Here is a 16,240-nt window from a genome sequence, read left to right as displayed (position 1 = left end):
TATGGCTGCAGTCCAAAGAGGCTTGCTGTGCGTTCTACGTGACTGTTCTATCTTTCTAACCACACCATGCCTGATTTGTGTGATATTTTTGTAAAAATTAAAAAAGGCTCTTGGATTTTCCCTGCCTTGATAAGTGCTCTCTAAATGACTCATAGAAGCTCTAAGTTGGCCATAATGTTAGGGAGTTTTTAATAATACATGTATATATTTGCATATCTCTGAGATGACTCTTTTCTTCATCCTGGGCTATAATCTTAGTACAGCACTGCTTTAAAGTCAAATAGTGAACTAAGTGAGTTATTTCTCAGTGGGCAACCTTAAATCCACCAGCTGTTGTGTGAAAGATTACATAAAACACTGTGTGTCAATAGTAGCATCTGTGTCATGGAGCAAGCAACCTGCAACAAAGGTGAAGGACCAGAAGAGGGTTTATTATTACAGATGCTGTTCGTAATTTCCATTGTGGGCACAATGCATAGGAGGGCAATTTGAATTTATTGTTCTGACCTGGATGATGTACAAACAAGGACTGGAAGGAGCTTCCCCCATTGTATTTTTACAACCAGCAGCAGCAGCCTGTAATTGTTCCCATTTGTTCCCATTTCCCAATGTCACGTGAGAAGAATTAATACACATTAATGACTCAGGAGAGATTAGATCTGCCAAGCCACATGCTTTGCATGTGTCCAGATATTTCTACTTGGTTTTTGGATGAGATGAGAACAAACAGAACGAAGTTTATGTGCCAGAGACTATGCATCCGATTCTTCTTCCTTCTTCTTTCTTCTTCCTTTAAAAAAAAAATAGAACTAAAACATGCTGGCTGCTGGTGGATCAATATCCTTTTGAGTAAGTTGGAAATGGATCCAGCCAGGTGCTAACAGTCATAATTTGAAAGCTGAGCATATTATACAGTTCAAAGATTGATACACATTTAGAGTCATTTAGCTAAGCTTTGTTGGCTATTTTAATGAAACTAAAAAATGGTGTTTCTAGAGCCAGGTATGAAATGCCTAGAATAATAGTTGAATTGTTGTACTGTCTGTGATACTGTAACAAGTGACTGCACAATACTTATACATTTCTTGACTACAAAAATACACAAATTCAGTTTTTAAATAGAAAGCAGTTAGTATAGTTTTGCTTCATACATTTTAAAGCAGGATTCAGTAGAATTGCACTCTCCAACCTAGGCAGCATCTAGTTGCATGGGTTTCTCAGCAATGACACTAAAGGCAGTTCTAGGATAATGAGGGCAGTTGGGACCAGAATTTCCATCGCTAAGCAATGCAGTCATAAAGTATGATGTCACATGACTGCATTTTTTAATGACAGCAGTCCTGGCACTTCTTGTTGCCGTTATTAAGCAAGGATCATGAATTGTTAAGCAGGGACCTCCTTACAACTTCCTGCCAGCTTGCAATAAGCAAAATCTACGGGGAAGGCAGCAAGAAGTCACGAGGCCCAGGGCTCACAAGCAAATCAATGGGCAGATAAAAATGGCTGTTGCAGAGTGGAAGAAGGTATGTGAATGGCTGGCACAACACGAGCACAGCAGGGATGGGGGTGGCTGCTGCTGGGTGTGAGAGGCTGCGCAGGCAGCCACAGCAGATGGGTTTTGTGTGTAAAAAGCTATGGGTGTGAAAGCAATTGATCAGATCAATTTGTGACCTTTCCTGTTGGCTTCCCCCTGAACTTTGCTTGTGGGAAGCCGGCAAAGAAGGTCACAAATGGCAATCATGCGACTGTGGGATGTTGCAACTGTTATAAGTGCAAGCCAGTTGCCCAGTGCCCAGTTTGCAATCAGCTGACTGTTGGGCACTGGGACAAATGGAACGTTGAGGGCCAGTTGTAAGTATCACATGTTGAGCATTGTCATAACTTCAATCAATGTAGTCAATTTTAGTATCAGGAAAATGGGGCTGCTTCATTAGCTTAGGTCAGGGGTAGGCAACCTCGGCTCTTTTATGACTCATGGACTTCAACTCCCAGAATTCTTGCTGACTCAGGAATTCTGGGAGTTGAAGTCCATGAGTCATAAAAGAGCCGAGGTTGCCTACCCCTGGCTTAGGAGTTACAGAGGCAAAAAAGGTGAAGCATCAGGAGCCATGGTGGTGTAGTGGTTAGAATGTAGTATTGCAGGCTAACTCTGCCCATAGCCTGGAGTTCCATCCTGACTGCCTCATGGTTGACTCAGCCTTCCATCCTTCTGAGGTTGGTAAAATGAGGATCCAGATTGTTGGGGCCAATACATTGACATTGTAAACTGCTCAGAGAGTGCTATAAAGCAGGGCTTTTCAACCTTTTCACCCATTGTACCACTTTTAGGATATGGCAACATACGAGTACCACCAGTCGCCTAGCAAGATGTCAAAAACTTGACCAAAAAAAATATAGGAAAAAGTGATGAAGTACACGTAGTCCTTGACTTACAACAGTTTGCTTAGTGACTGTTTGAAGTTACAATGGCACTGAAAAAAGTGCCCCCCAAGCCACAGCTGAGCAAGACCCCTGCCTGCCCGTCCGGCGGCGGTCTTCCTCCTGTCCGAGGTTTTCATTATTGTGAGCATTCCTGTGGAGGATTGGCAGTGGGGGTGGGGTGGGGGTATGTTTGGTTTTATTCCCCCCGTCTGCTGGGTGGTTGCAGTAGGTTTTGGTCACTTCACATGACCCTGGGACACTGTGATCGTCATAAATAATGAATCAGTTGCCAAGCATCTGAATGTAAATCACAAGACCCTGGAGATGCTGCAACATTCCAGCTGATCAGCGCTTCTTCTGGGCTCAGAAGCACCAGGATCAGCGCGGAGCTCCAGCTGGAGCCTGGCGCTGATCCTGGCACTTCCGCTGAGCCCTGACAGCCCCGAAGAAGCGCTGATCCTGGCGCTTCCGCTGAGCCCCGACAGCCCTGCAGCTCCAGCCATCTCTCGCTCAGGCTTGTGTGGTGCTGCCACCAGTTCAGTTCATTCCCCTCCCCCCACTACCACTTTTCTAGGATGGTCACGTACCACCTGCCAGGTGCCAATGTACCACAGGTGGTACCCATACCACTGGTTGAAAAGCCCTGATATAAAGCACTATGGCACACTATATAAGTCTAAGTGTTATTGCTATTACATATATTTTAAAATTCAGATTTAAATTGACAGTTTTTAATTTTATTAATCTTAAAATATTCTCAGGGTCTCCTCTAATTTTTCTCGCTGTCTCTTAACTTTTTAATTTTTGGTCATCCTGTTATTAATCTCTCCAGTGTTATACAGAATATATTCTTCTGGTTGGCCATTTTCTTCTTCATATGTTTCCCCCATTTTTTTATTTGTAACTTATCCAAAATTGTTGTGCAGTCCTTAAACTGGAATAAATAAAAGAAGAAAAACAATGTCTGGAGCTGGTTTAAGTCTTTCTCTTTTCCCCCACTCTTTCTATTTAGGTTCTGATGTCTCTGCATGAAATGTTTCCTGCAGTGCAGACAGCAGAGATGGCTGTCCAGAGAGATCCCCATTCTTGGGAAGCATGGCAAACGCTGGGGCGGGCCCAGCTTGGATTAGGAGAAATCACATTGGTAAGGTTGAACAGAGAATTTGGTAGTACTTCTGACAGCCATTACACACATGTGCAAAAACCATTGCTTCAGGAAGTTACACAACTTGCTGTAAAGAATAAGGGGTAATTAATTATTTCATAGGCACAATGACAGTCATGGGTTTGTTCCAGGTCATTGTGGACCTGACTTACATAGGATACAACAGGTCTGGTTTTTATCTTCAACCAGGTGAAATGTGTTCTGGAAGTGGGTATATTGCCAGCAGTTTAATATCTGGAGCTTTCTATGCCACTGCTTTCTACAGAGAGGAAAGACTGATGCTCACTCCTCTCCAGGTACCTGATATGACCAGCTAGTTTTCATAGTGCATTTATGATTTTCCCAATTGACTGGGAAGTAGCTTGGTTGAGTACCTAGTTGAATTTTGGAATGCAGGACCAAACAGAACACATAATAAGATTTCTCCTGCATAGTCTCCTGCTCCAGTGTGGTTTAGAGTTTCTATTCCTGGTTAGGGAATGAGTTTCTAATCCTGGAAGAGTGGTGGTTGGTCATTGTGATCAATTTGCAAATAATTAATTGTAGAATAAAATCACTGATATTCAGTCCGAGCTTGAAGCTATAGTTGGATACAGTTGGTAGAGGTGCTGAGGTGAAATCGTGCAATGTTATTTGGGATCTGCTTTTGTTGACCTTGAGAAGTGGGACTGATTGAATACTGAATTCTAGAGCTGTCGTAAGTTCCAACAATTGCTAAATCAAGCATTTGTTGAACAAGATCTACCTATAGCTTCCACCTACTGGAAAATTATTTTATATACAGGTAATCCTCAACTTACAACAGTTCATTTAGTGATTATTTGAAGCAGCACTGAAAAAAGTGACATATGACCGTTTTTCACACTTACGGCTGTTGCAGCATCCCCATGGTCATGTGATCAAATTTCAGACACTTGGCAACTTAGGGTTGTAGTGTCTTGGGGTCATATGATCACCTTTTGCAATCTTCTAACTAGCAAAGTCAATGGGGAAGCCAAATTCACTTAACACCTGATGTTACTAACTTAACAACTGCAGTGATTCCCTTAACAATTGTGGCACGGAAGCTCATTAAATGGGGCAAAACTCACTTAACAACTGTCTCGCTTAGCAACAGAAATTTTGGGCTCAGTTGTGGTCATAAGTTGAGAACTACCTGTACTTTCTACTGGTTATACTACTATGCTTCTTTTCTAGGACTTTGCCTTTATTAATTTCATACCATGAAGGATACTCATGTTCCCCCTTGTTATCTTGTTTGTTCATCAGTTGAGAAGCAATTCATCAAATACAATTCTTCAAATACAAAGAACCTATGGAAGCTACAGTTAGCTGTTCCCTTTTGCATCTATAATGTGTATTTAAGGGACTAGATAAATGTTTGTGATAGATAAAACACCCTTTTAGTTAGTCTGAGATATCTCACTTTAATTTTCATGTCTTGTAGGATTTCCTAGAACATTTTTTTTATCTAGCTTGATTGTGAAAGAGATTGTGCAAGGAGAATTCCAGATGGACTGTGACCCAATTATATTAGGAATTTGGTTGTAATCGTGGGATTTATTAACTTTGAATCCATCCCAAATGGTTGCTATTTTAAAAAAAATTAACATTACGATTTTCAAACTTCCTGCCTTCCAGAAATTGCTTCTACATCAACTTAATTTTTGGACTACCCAAAGCATCCATTCTGGAAGACCTGACTGTTGCAAAGGATTCTGCTTCATGATCCAGTTGTACAAGGAAACACATAAGACATTAATTTTTTTTACTGACAATACAAGTATACACCCTCTCACTCGTGGCAAACATTCCTGCGAGAAATGCAAAGGCAGATTTCTCACATTCATTTCTTCCATTTTCTTTTCATTTCTTTCATGACAGTTTTTCTATTTGACTACCTGATGTGGAGAAATGATCAGGTATTTCACAAATGTATCACCGAGTTACCAATGCTTTCTGCATTTAAATATTAATTTTGACCAGAACTGGGAGGAAATTATAAACAAACACGTTTTGGTTAAGCGTTTCAGTGCAAACTTTGAACAATTCAAAATTCAGTTAATTATAAAAGGAGATTTCTTACATCTATTCTTAATTACTTATATCCTGAATCACCCTGACAGTTTAATAACCATATATTGAATTACTTTAGTAGTATCCTTCACATGGTATCTCCTCCCCCCCCCTCTTTTTGTAATTTCTTTACACTGGTTTCCTCTGAATATTTTCTTCTGGTATCCTTTTTTTCTTTTAAGAAAAGTTTCATTGCAACTTTTGTAAAAGATTCGTTCTGGTTTTGCTTGGAAAACATGCCTTTTTCTCCTGAAGCCTTAAAATAAAGATATTTTTTTATATGAAATAAAGCAATGGAGTATTTCTGTCACTCCCATGCTTTCAAGTAGGAATACTGGAGTCTTCATATATAATCAGACATGTAATCTCTGGATACGAGAACCAGCAGTGTGAGTTCAGAGTCCCTTGAGTCTGTTAGTGTGTTTTTAAGAAGTTATTTGAATTTTTGGTAATGTGAATAGTGTATTTGCATTCCAATATGAAGAAATAGGTTGAGGGTTTTTTCATTAATGAAAATTGCTGTCTTATTGGCTGTAACTAGTATTGCTGCATTAATAAATCTACACTGTATTTGTATTTGGCAAGGAACTTTAGATATTGATGTGACCTTTGAAAGACAGGATTTTTGATAATGGTAGGGAATTGAGGAAATGTGTTCAACAACTATAGTAGTTTTTGCATTCTAGAGTTTAAAAGCTACACCGGGGTGAGAGGTTTCACAATCTGTTCAGCCGGGTAACTCTGGCACAAGAGAAATGTGTATAAAGTACCTCAGCCTAGATTGCATTCATTTATCTGTTCACTCATTCATTTAATCTGTATGGCCGCCCATTTGAAACAAGTGAGTCTGGGCAGCAAATAGTCACAAAATGAATTAAAAACCAATTTACAACAACAATACAACAACAAAATTATGTATGTGTATATGTACATCAAGAAATATTATAATTCATAGATATTAACCAGGAAACAGGATTTACTAACTTGGGACCCCAGACCTTGCACATAACCAGGTTTTCAAGGCCTTTCAAAAAGTCTGCATCCTAATCTCTGAAAGAATGTTCCAGAGGGCAGGCACTATCCCAGAAAAGGCACAGCTCCTGGTCCCCACCAGCTGACATTTCTTGGCTGATGGCATGCCCATCCTGCCAGCATGGATTGCAGGGGCAGAAATGACTGGGAGAAGGTAACTGAACCCAAGCTAGGAAGGATTTTAAAGGTGACTACTAGTACCTTGAATTGCATCTAGCCATGAATGAAGCTCATGAAGCAGCGGTGTTACATGTCTTGAGTAACCAACACCATTTACTACCCTTGAAGTTGCATTCTGCACCTTCTGAATGCTCTTCAAGGGCAGCCCATTACAGTAATCCAGACAGGAGGATTTACGATCCCTTCAGCAGAAGGCCTATAAGAGCCAGAACCATGTTAGGCTGTTTCTTATATCCAGGATATTTTTCATAGAATCTGTTTGTCTAGTAGCAATCCTTAGGCTCAACTGCTGTTTCCTTAATCTTCTTCACCTCTGACCCTCTACCAGGACTTCACTAGCCCAATCAGGCTTACCTCCAGCCTAGAATGTCCCTTCTCAACCATCCATCTAGGTCAGAGAGATAGATCACAGCAGGCAGTCCAAAGTTCCAGTAATATTGGAAGAACTACAGGCTTGCTATGTTGTGCTGTATTATCATTATAAAGGTAAAGGTTCCCCTGCACATGCATGCTAGTCATTTTCTGACTCTAGGGGCCGGTGCTCATCTCCGTTTCAAAGCCGAAGAGCCAGCGCTTGTCCGAGGACGTCTCTGTGGTCATGTGGCCGGCATGACTAGACGCCAAAGGCGCACGGAACACTGTTACCTTCCCACCGTAGTGGTCCCTATTTTTCTACTTGCATTTTTACGTACTTTCGAACTGCTAGGTTGGCAGAAGCTGGGACGAGTAACAGGTGCTCACTCTGTTACGCGGCACTCGGGATTCGACCTACCAAACTGCCGACCTTCTGATCGACAAGCTCAGCGTCCTAACCCACTGAGCCACTGCGTCCCTTTATCATTATCATTATACTATAATAAATATAGGAACATCAGCAAAATCAACATTATATTTAGCAGTGAGTTCACAAAAGTTTAGCAGCATGTCCTGAAACCTGAGTTACACCGTATTAAGTTCATAAGCACCTAGTTAAGCAACTTCTGTTATGCTTTCAAATAGAATGTGTTGTTTAGACTATCTTATATGGTCATGGGTCCATTGCTAATAGCAGCATCAACTAAGTCACATTTATTGCATCATATTAGGCAGATGTTAATTCCTATGCAAAATGTGATTTGTTAAGGAAGAGTGGGGGATTTTGTCGGTCAGAAAGATTTTGATAAATAGCATCCCTTGCAGTCAGCCTTTGTTAGCCAGACTTTCTTTTGCTAAACAAGCTTTAAAAACTGGTGGTATCTGAGCAGCAGAAATCTGGTGATCAGATACCCCTGATATTAGGGAACTATGAGAACTGCCAAATTGCTGAAAAAGAGAAAAATCAATAAAAACATAATGATGAAAATGCAAGCTAGCAGGAATAGGCAAAATGCAACTCTATTTCCAATACCTGGATTAAAAGCTACCTTGTCATTTCTGCTTCATTTTCAGTAGAAATTAAGAAATAGCTGTTGATAATGTTCAGTCATTGTTTAGCCAAAAATGTATTCTATAATTCTGTGGTTTTTTTATGATATTGAACAAGAAACTCTTGCTGACATTAATGTTTTCATATTAGATTGTGAAAGACTTGAAGATTTCTCAAATGTTTTGATGAATAATATGAAGTCAAGCATACTTAAAATTCCAAAAATTAATAACGAGTGAGACTAAGATAAAGATTTTTCATAAACACATGGGTTTCAGCAAACAGCTGAGGGTATTTTTGATAATTACCTAGACGGTAAAGAGGACATAATGTTATGTATCTGAAAATATTTGTTACATTTTCTTCTGGAAGGAGAAATGTTCAAAATCCTTCCTTTTCTTTCCATATTGTAAAGAAAATCACAATAAGAATTACATTTATAAAAAAAGAAAATATTGCACCAAGTTCTCACAATACACTAAATTAGAAAAAAAAGGACTTTGGTAACCCATGAGTCAATACATGAACCAAGCTTGAAAACTATTCTTCCCATTGTACTATGGGATATCCCCAGTTACTTGAGTATATTTCATAAGTGTACTTTCTCATAAGCCATAGCTTTGCTCATGAAAACCCATCAGAAACATGGAAACCAAGCTGATAGCATTTTGGGCTGTAATTGACAGTGTATATAAGAGTCAGAGGGAAACTGTGCATAGGAGCTTTATTCAGCTTTTATTTTCTTCTCCCTAGTAAGCAGATTTATTTTATTTATTTTTTATATTAATCCCATTTATATCCCGCCCTTCTCCGAAGACTCAGGGCGGCTTACAATTTAAGCACAAACCAATGTGCTTAGCAATAGCCTTCATTCTATGTATATGCCTGCTTATTAGGGCTTTCGCCCCCCCCCCTCCCAGCGGCATTATTACAAAGTCAGCTTATTGCCCCCAACAATCTGGGTCCTCATGACTGCCAGTTTACATGGAAACCTATTTTCTGCGTGTCCTGTATATATAATGGGCTGGAACTGTTTATTAGGCCTCTCCCATTTATGGTGATAATGATTCCTGAAACTGAAAATAAAAACATCCAAAGTTCTGTTCAATCATTTCTGGAAAAGCTAGAAATAGTTTTCCATTTCTGCAGCTACCATTAATTCAGCAGTTCTAAAGAATGGCCTTCTCTAATCTGGTTAACTGAACTTCCACAATTTTGACCCTGGCCAAAATGATGTGCATCAAATTGGAGAAAGTTCTCTTCCAGATTAGCACCTCATTTCATTTCTAGTAATTCTGATCAGTTTTTCCCAAAGATGTAGACTACAAGGCGTCCATGACTGCGTGGAATCCTCCTAACCATTTTTGTGCTCTCAGAGCTGTTTCTGACTCTAGTTGTCAAAAACAAATGGTACTTTCCTGCCAGTGTGAAACCGGAGATATAAGCCCTAAAATAGTTGAGCATATTTTTTCTGCAAAACAACCACCACACAAGCTCTTCCCGAAAAGATTAAGAAAACGTAAACCTTATCTCTGCCCACATGTATTGTTGGCCCTTATCCACTTTAATCTTCTACCTAATATATATTGTCAAGCGCAGTGATACGCATTTTTCTCCAGCTCATTGGGGAAGCATTCCAAAAAGTGTTGGTTGAGGCAAAACTGTAATTTGAGTTCCTTTCTGTTTGCACTTAAATTCAGTGTAATTAATGGATTTCTTTGTCCCATCATATATATGTATTATTTTTAATGTGATTGTAGGAAAAAATAACTTTCAAAAATCTCTGGGGACTAGATTTTTGGTGACAGTTGTAGTCCTAGAGTTTTGGGTTGGGTGTGGGTGCCACAGTGTATGAAAATCAGAATTTCCGTTCAGTGCTTCTTAATGGTCAGCATTCTCTCAAAACCCTGAAATGAGATGGTTCTTCGTTCTGAAATATGAAATCTGGAAGCTTTCCTGACTTGTTGGATTTAGAATTAAGTGACTTCAGTTACCATGGTTTAATTACATATGTCAGGATTTAATTATATGTTTCATGATAGCTTGAAGACTGTGTTTAACCTATCAAATTACCTTTTTATCCAAAGCAACTAATAATCCATATATACTATTAGAACAAAGGGGCTTAGTAATTCAGATTTATAAAGGTAACTAGTATTCAGCTGTCACAATTACACAATGATAAATCTATACTTTGGGGGCCTCATTAAAAAAAGAAAATCAAAATAGTCCTTTTGTATTTTGTAACTGAATTATTTTCATATTTCTTCACAATCTAATAAGTCTATTGATGCTAACAGCTATGGATGGGTGCTGGACCCCAAAGAATTTGAGCGGAATTATTTCAAATGCTTGCTAAGGTCTGCTTGTACATTTATGCAGGCAACAAACAAGATATACAGTTTAATCTGTAGTTCAATGCTTTGGGGCAGAGGTTGCAATAATCAAGACATCACTCAATGATGAGGCTATAAATGTCTTAGCTCATTTTTTCCTCTGGATCAGAAGAAACAATATTTTTATAAATACTTCTGTTTTTTTGAATAGCCCTTTAAAATAAAATGACTGTCATGTTTAGACATTTGACATTTGATGTATCAGAGTGTTTCCAGGTTGCACAAAACATTTAAAGAAATATCAAAGTCTAAAATAAATCCAGATCCGATTGTACACAACTGCCATAGAAGTAAATAAATAATCCTAGAAACAATATAGCACATGTTACATTGTAAAGACATTTTTTTAAACTAGTAATTGTCTTCCGAAACCGAAAAGAATGGTTGTGCATAGTTGGGTTCACATATTACTATAATCCATATTAGTAAACTCTATGAATTCAGGGACTGAAACTTGTTTCTTGTGGCTGATGTATTAGTATATTATGTCAGTTCAGCAAATTTATTTTGGCCTGTAAACCATGGTTAAACAAGCCATGGGTTAACGTGATACATATATGTGGGTATGACGGAATTCCTTTTGTAAAGAAAAGCTTTACAATTAAACATAATAGTTGCTTCTTTGCTCAGTTTTTTTACTGAATACAGCTGAGTATTATTTCTCATCCTGTCTTACCAGTAGTTCCTCACAAACACAGTGTGACATTATTTTAATATGTTAAACAGTGTTTTAACAATATTTTAAACAGTGTTTTAACAGGGGAAATAATGGATTTCTAATTACTGCACATATGGTATTACAGGTAGTCCTCGACTTACAACAGTTCGCTCAGTGACTGTTGGAAGTTACAATGGCACTAAATAAAGTGATGTACGACTGTTTTCACAGTTAAGACCATTGCAGCATCCCACCATGATCATATGATCAGAATTCAGACGCTTGAGAGCTGATTCATACTTGTGCTGGTTGCAGCGTCTCAGAGTTCTGTGATCCCCTTTTGTGACCTTCTGACAAGCGAAGTCAATGGGGAAGTTAGATTCACTTAACAAGCGCATTACTAACTTAAGTGCAGTGATTCATTGAATAACTGTGGCAAGAAAGATCATAAAATGGGGCAAAATTCACTTAACAAATGTCTTGTTTAGCAACAGAAATTTTGAACTCAATTGTGGTTGTAAATCAAGGACTACCTGTACAGAGATGACTTACTAGTTAATATTGAGTACCATCTTCAGCACATAATCATTTTTGTAAGAAGTACGTAATTTAAACAACCAAATTAATAAAGACTAAATATCTGGTCCCGGTGACCGACCCAGTTTGGAGCTTGCAAAATGAATAAATGTAATTTTTTTAAAAAAATTCTTTGGATATTATATTTCTTCCTAACCTTTCCTCCGGGAGCTCAAGATAGCATTCGGTGCTCGCCTTGGATATGTTGAATTGAATTTTAATAAACCCAGTTCAAATCCAATACTTGAACCACTTACCAAAGCCACCAATGAATTACGTTGTGTGTGTTTCAAACGAGATCAAACTAGATCCGCACATTAAACAGATCAGGTTTTGTATTATAAGTAGAATCTATATAATCCCACTAGATCTCAACACAAGTTCCATAATAGGTCTCTTAACTCTTTCAAGGCAAGAAAGTACTGATGGATTGGCAGATGCTAATGGCTGTGTTTCCGTGCTTGTTTTTTTTACAGGCTATTCGAAGTTTCCAGATTGCCTTGCATATCTATCCACTCAACTCTGAATTGTGGAACGAAGATCTTTCCTGGGCAAAAAAATTACAACAACAGAAAAAAGCAACCAAAACCGAGACAGGAACACAAGGGGCTGAGAACGAAACTTTGGAGGAGCCAATTCCAGATTATGATTTTGAAAGTGATGAGATCTTGGCTGTGTGTGCTGCCATTGCTGAAAAAGAAAAAAACGCTTCGGCCTCTAAAACTGTAGTGATTGTATCAGCTTCGGGGACTGTTGAGACTGTAACCGAACAAGAGGAGTCTGCAACGCTCCCTGATGGTGCTGTATTTATCAAAGCACGATAATCCACATGGTCCCTTCCTGTAACAGCCATAAATTTGAGGAGTGGCTGTTGCTGTTGTTGTTCTTCTTCCTTTCCCTTCTTGAGTCACTGAGCAGTGGAGGTCCCCATTCCATCACATTAAACGGGGACAATGTGTCATGTAGGGCCAGAGGAGGCAGAATTTGGAAAACTGAACATCTGTAATTTCATGGCTGTTTTCTCTTTCCCTGACTAAATGCTATTTTTAACAACACCTTTGCAAATTTGGCGCCTTCCTAGTGCCACAGCTTACAAGTCCCATAATCCACAGATAGCCTGGTTCATGGGGATGATGGGTGAGTTTCATGGAAGGTGAAGTATAATCCTCCTCCCAAAAGGCATCTCCATTGTAGAAACCTGGTGTTCAGTATAGAAAACAACAACAACATAGCATGTCTGGAAATAGTGGCTTTGGAAATAGGAACTGGAAGTGTTGGGTCTGTATATATTTATACTGCCAAAAAATACAAGAATGGCTTTGTAAGCTTGCTAGCAATTCACTAACATCTGTTCTTAACTGTGATAAAGCAAAGCAGGGGATGAGGCAAAAACTTCACATGCTTATACAGTTGTGGTACAGAATGTGCCGAACGTGTTTCTGTCTATATAGTCTTTTGAGTCAAGGTCATTCTGTTATCTTAATGTAGAGACACTCAGATGTAGTTCTCAGATGCTGCTTTGAACAAAAGATACTCTCCTTGTTTTTCCAAATCCAATTATAAAATACTGTATGTTCATGCACTCGAATCAAGGTGGCCTTTATGCTTCCCACTATGAACTTTTAAAGAGGGATTATTTTAATGAAGTTTAAGATACAGGTATTCCTTATTTAGTGATGGCAATTGGGATCAGGAGCTCCCATCACTAAGCTACACAGTCATGAAGTGCAATATCATGTGACCACGCCAACTTAAGGTGGCAGTTTTGGCTATTCCAGTTGCTGCTGTCAGGTGCAGTCTCAGCATCCTGTGTCATGTGGTCACCATTTGCAACCTCCTGCCAGCTTCATTGACTTTGCTTGTTGCAAACAAGCAGTAAAGGTCATAAATGGTGATTGTGTGACTTAGGGATCCTGTCATGTCATAATTGCAAACTGGTCATTAAGTGCCTGAATTACAATTACATGCTGGGAAGGGTGTGTGTGTGTGCACCTGCAACAGCTGCAACCCCTTGTAAGTGTCCCTCATTTAGCATCGTCATAATTGCAAACAGTGAACAAGTGGATATTAAATGGAGTCTATCTGTATCTTGTTGAGAAAAATCTGTGTTTTTCCAGGGCATAATCCCCCTGCTTCAAAACAAATTAAAAAAATAAGCCCATACTGATTTTAATCTTTAATCAAAGAAAGAAAGATGAACTGCAGTGGAAGCAATTTCTAACAGCAATTTAAAATAATATAATTGAAATTGTGCATATTTAAACATGCCTATTTGCAGGAGGATAATGTTGCAATCAGATTTTAGAAATTCCTTTTAAAGGATTATTTCAGTCCTAGAATAAAACATAACATGCTGTAAAGAAATAATCACAGAGCTTTTAGTATTTCGCCTGTGTAATGGATATTCAACCTAAAATCCTGTGAATGGGCAGTATGAAAATGCTGTAGATAAATTAATAAGTCTATGCCATCACTCAAGATGAGAAATGCAAAGAGGGGGGAACCACAAAAACATTCTTTTTTAGGGACAGTTTGTTCTGCTTTAGAGTCTTGTTTAATGCCTTTCTGGAATATTCAGTGGGGAGAAAAGTATGTGTATAATTACACTTCTTATGGTAAATCTGGCAATTCCTGTCTAGTTCTTTCAAATATGTTCTATGCACAGCATTTCCTAGGTTTAATCCAGAGGCTTTGTTGGTGGCCTCAATAAATTTCTTAAAGCAGAGGAAGTATTAGTCCAGCAGGAACAATTGGTACATTTTACACAGTTGGTTATAATGAAGCAGTGTTTGACGATCGTGAGTTTTTCTGTCTTACCCTCATCCTCATCCAGATTCATATGAAAAACTTCATAAATTTTCATAAATTGCCACACAAATCAAACCTTAGACATAGACCATTTAAGTCTTTCTCATGGAAGAAATTTGTCTGCCAATTATTCAAGACTTTTTGCCACCTGTATATATACATAATTCCAGTATTTCCATTTACTTTAATCGTATACATAGTACAGGTAGTCCTCAACTTACAACAGTTTGTTTAGTGACCATTTGAAGTTACAACAGCAGTGAAAAAAGTGGCTTATGACCGTTTTTCACACCTATGACTTGCAGTATCCCCCATAGTCACTTGATCAAAATTTAGAGGCTTGGCCAACCAACTTATATTTATGCCGATTGTGATGTTCTGGGCTTGCCTTTCACGACCTGACTAGCAAAGTCAATGGGGAAGCCAGATTCGCTTTACAGCCATGTTACTAACTTTACAACTGTAGTGATTCACTTATCAGCTATGGCAAGAAAGGCCATAAAACAGCAAAATTCACTTAACAGCTGTTTTGCTTAACAGCAGAAATTTTGGGCTCAATTATGGTTGCAAGTTGAGAACTACCTGTACTGCATCCTAAAGCTAGAAAATGAAATCACTGCCTCAGCATTTACAAAAGAGCCGTAGCTCTGACCTGATTCAAGGAAGGCATTTTTGGAACAGGTGGGTGAGGAGATAGGTGTGCAGTTCTAGAACCTTTTTATAGCTCTTTAAAAGGTCTGTATCTTTCCTCAGGATTGTGTGTCTTGGCAGCTGAGCCCCATTTCTGGAAAAGGATGCTTCTTTAAATAGCAGACTGGGGACTTTTACGCAATGGCATGGTCTGAAGCACTTTGTGGAATTGGAATCCAGGTTGAATGTAAATAGCATAGAGTAAGCTCTTCTGAGCATATGAAGGCTTTTTCTGTCCATCTTGAATGCTGTTTTGTCCAGTAATAAAAATGGCTCAGTAGAATGAAACCCCATGTCAAGACTTTTTTTCCCAATATGTAGCTTTACTGAACTCAAACTTATTGGTTTATTTTTTGTTATGTCTTAATTTCCAATGCTGGTTATGTTTGGCATGCCTAAACTGTCGGTGACAATTCCTGTGTTGTAATCCAACTTTTTCCTGTGTGAACAAAATTTGTGTGTAAATCTATGAAATCTAGAATGGATGTATTCAGTGAGCTTGATTGATATAACTCAAGAAGAATCAATTCTGTACACAATTCTGGACATAAGGATTTATGGGGTGAAAAACAGAAGTCTCATTGAATGCTACCATATCTTTAGGGCTGAGCATTCTATATTTTCCGCCTCTAAATTACTATTTAGAAATTGTCTGTGTTGGGTTTATGAATATGTGAGGACCTTCCCATGAAGTTATGTTAAGGATGAGTAAGCAGGCACAGATTCACACTGACTTCTTTACTCAGTAGGCATGTCTGCATTTAATTATGATTTCCAAAAGAGGTTTGTGCCAGGACAGCCAGTTTCATAAGCCATCTCTGAAATTCAGGCTC

At 38.7% G+C, this 16,240-nt stretch overlaps 1 protein-coding gene across 1 annotated transcript in view; it reads left to right on the top strand.

Moving 5' to 3' along the window:
* TTC33 (tetratricopeptide repeat domain 33) overlaps positions 1-15,695 on the top strand; it is a 42,096-nt gene extending 26,401 nt beyond the window's left edge. The window contains exons 4-5 of the mRNA XM_081318212.1: positions 3,434-3,565; positions 12,386-15,695. Of these exons, the coding sequence (XP_081174338.1) occupies positions 3,434-3,565; positions 12,386-12,733 (480 nt within the window). The 3' untranslated portion in view covers positions 12,734-15,695. The remainder of the gene's footprint in view (positions 1-3,433; positions 3,566-12,385) is intronic.
* The last annotated feature ends 545 nt before the right edge of the window (positions 15,696-16,240 follow it).

This window comes from Vipera berus (assembly GCF_964194415.1).
Source record: "Vipera berus genome assembly, chromosome: 2".
NCBI classification, from domain to species: Eukaryota; Metazoa; Chordata; class Lepidosauria; order Squamata; family Viperidae; genus Vipera; species Vipera berus.
This window is presented reverse-complemented; position numbering and strand designations above follow the sequence as displayed.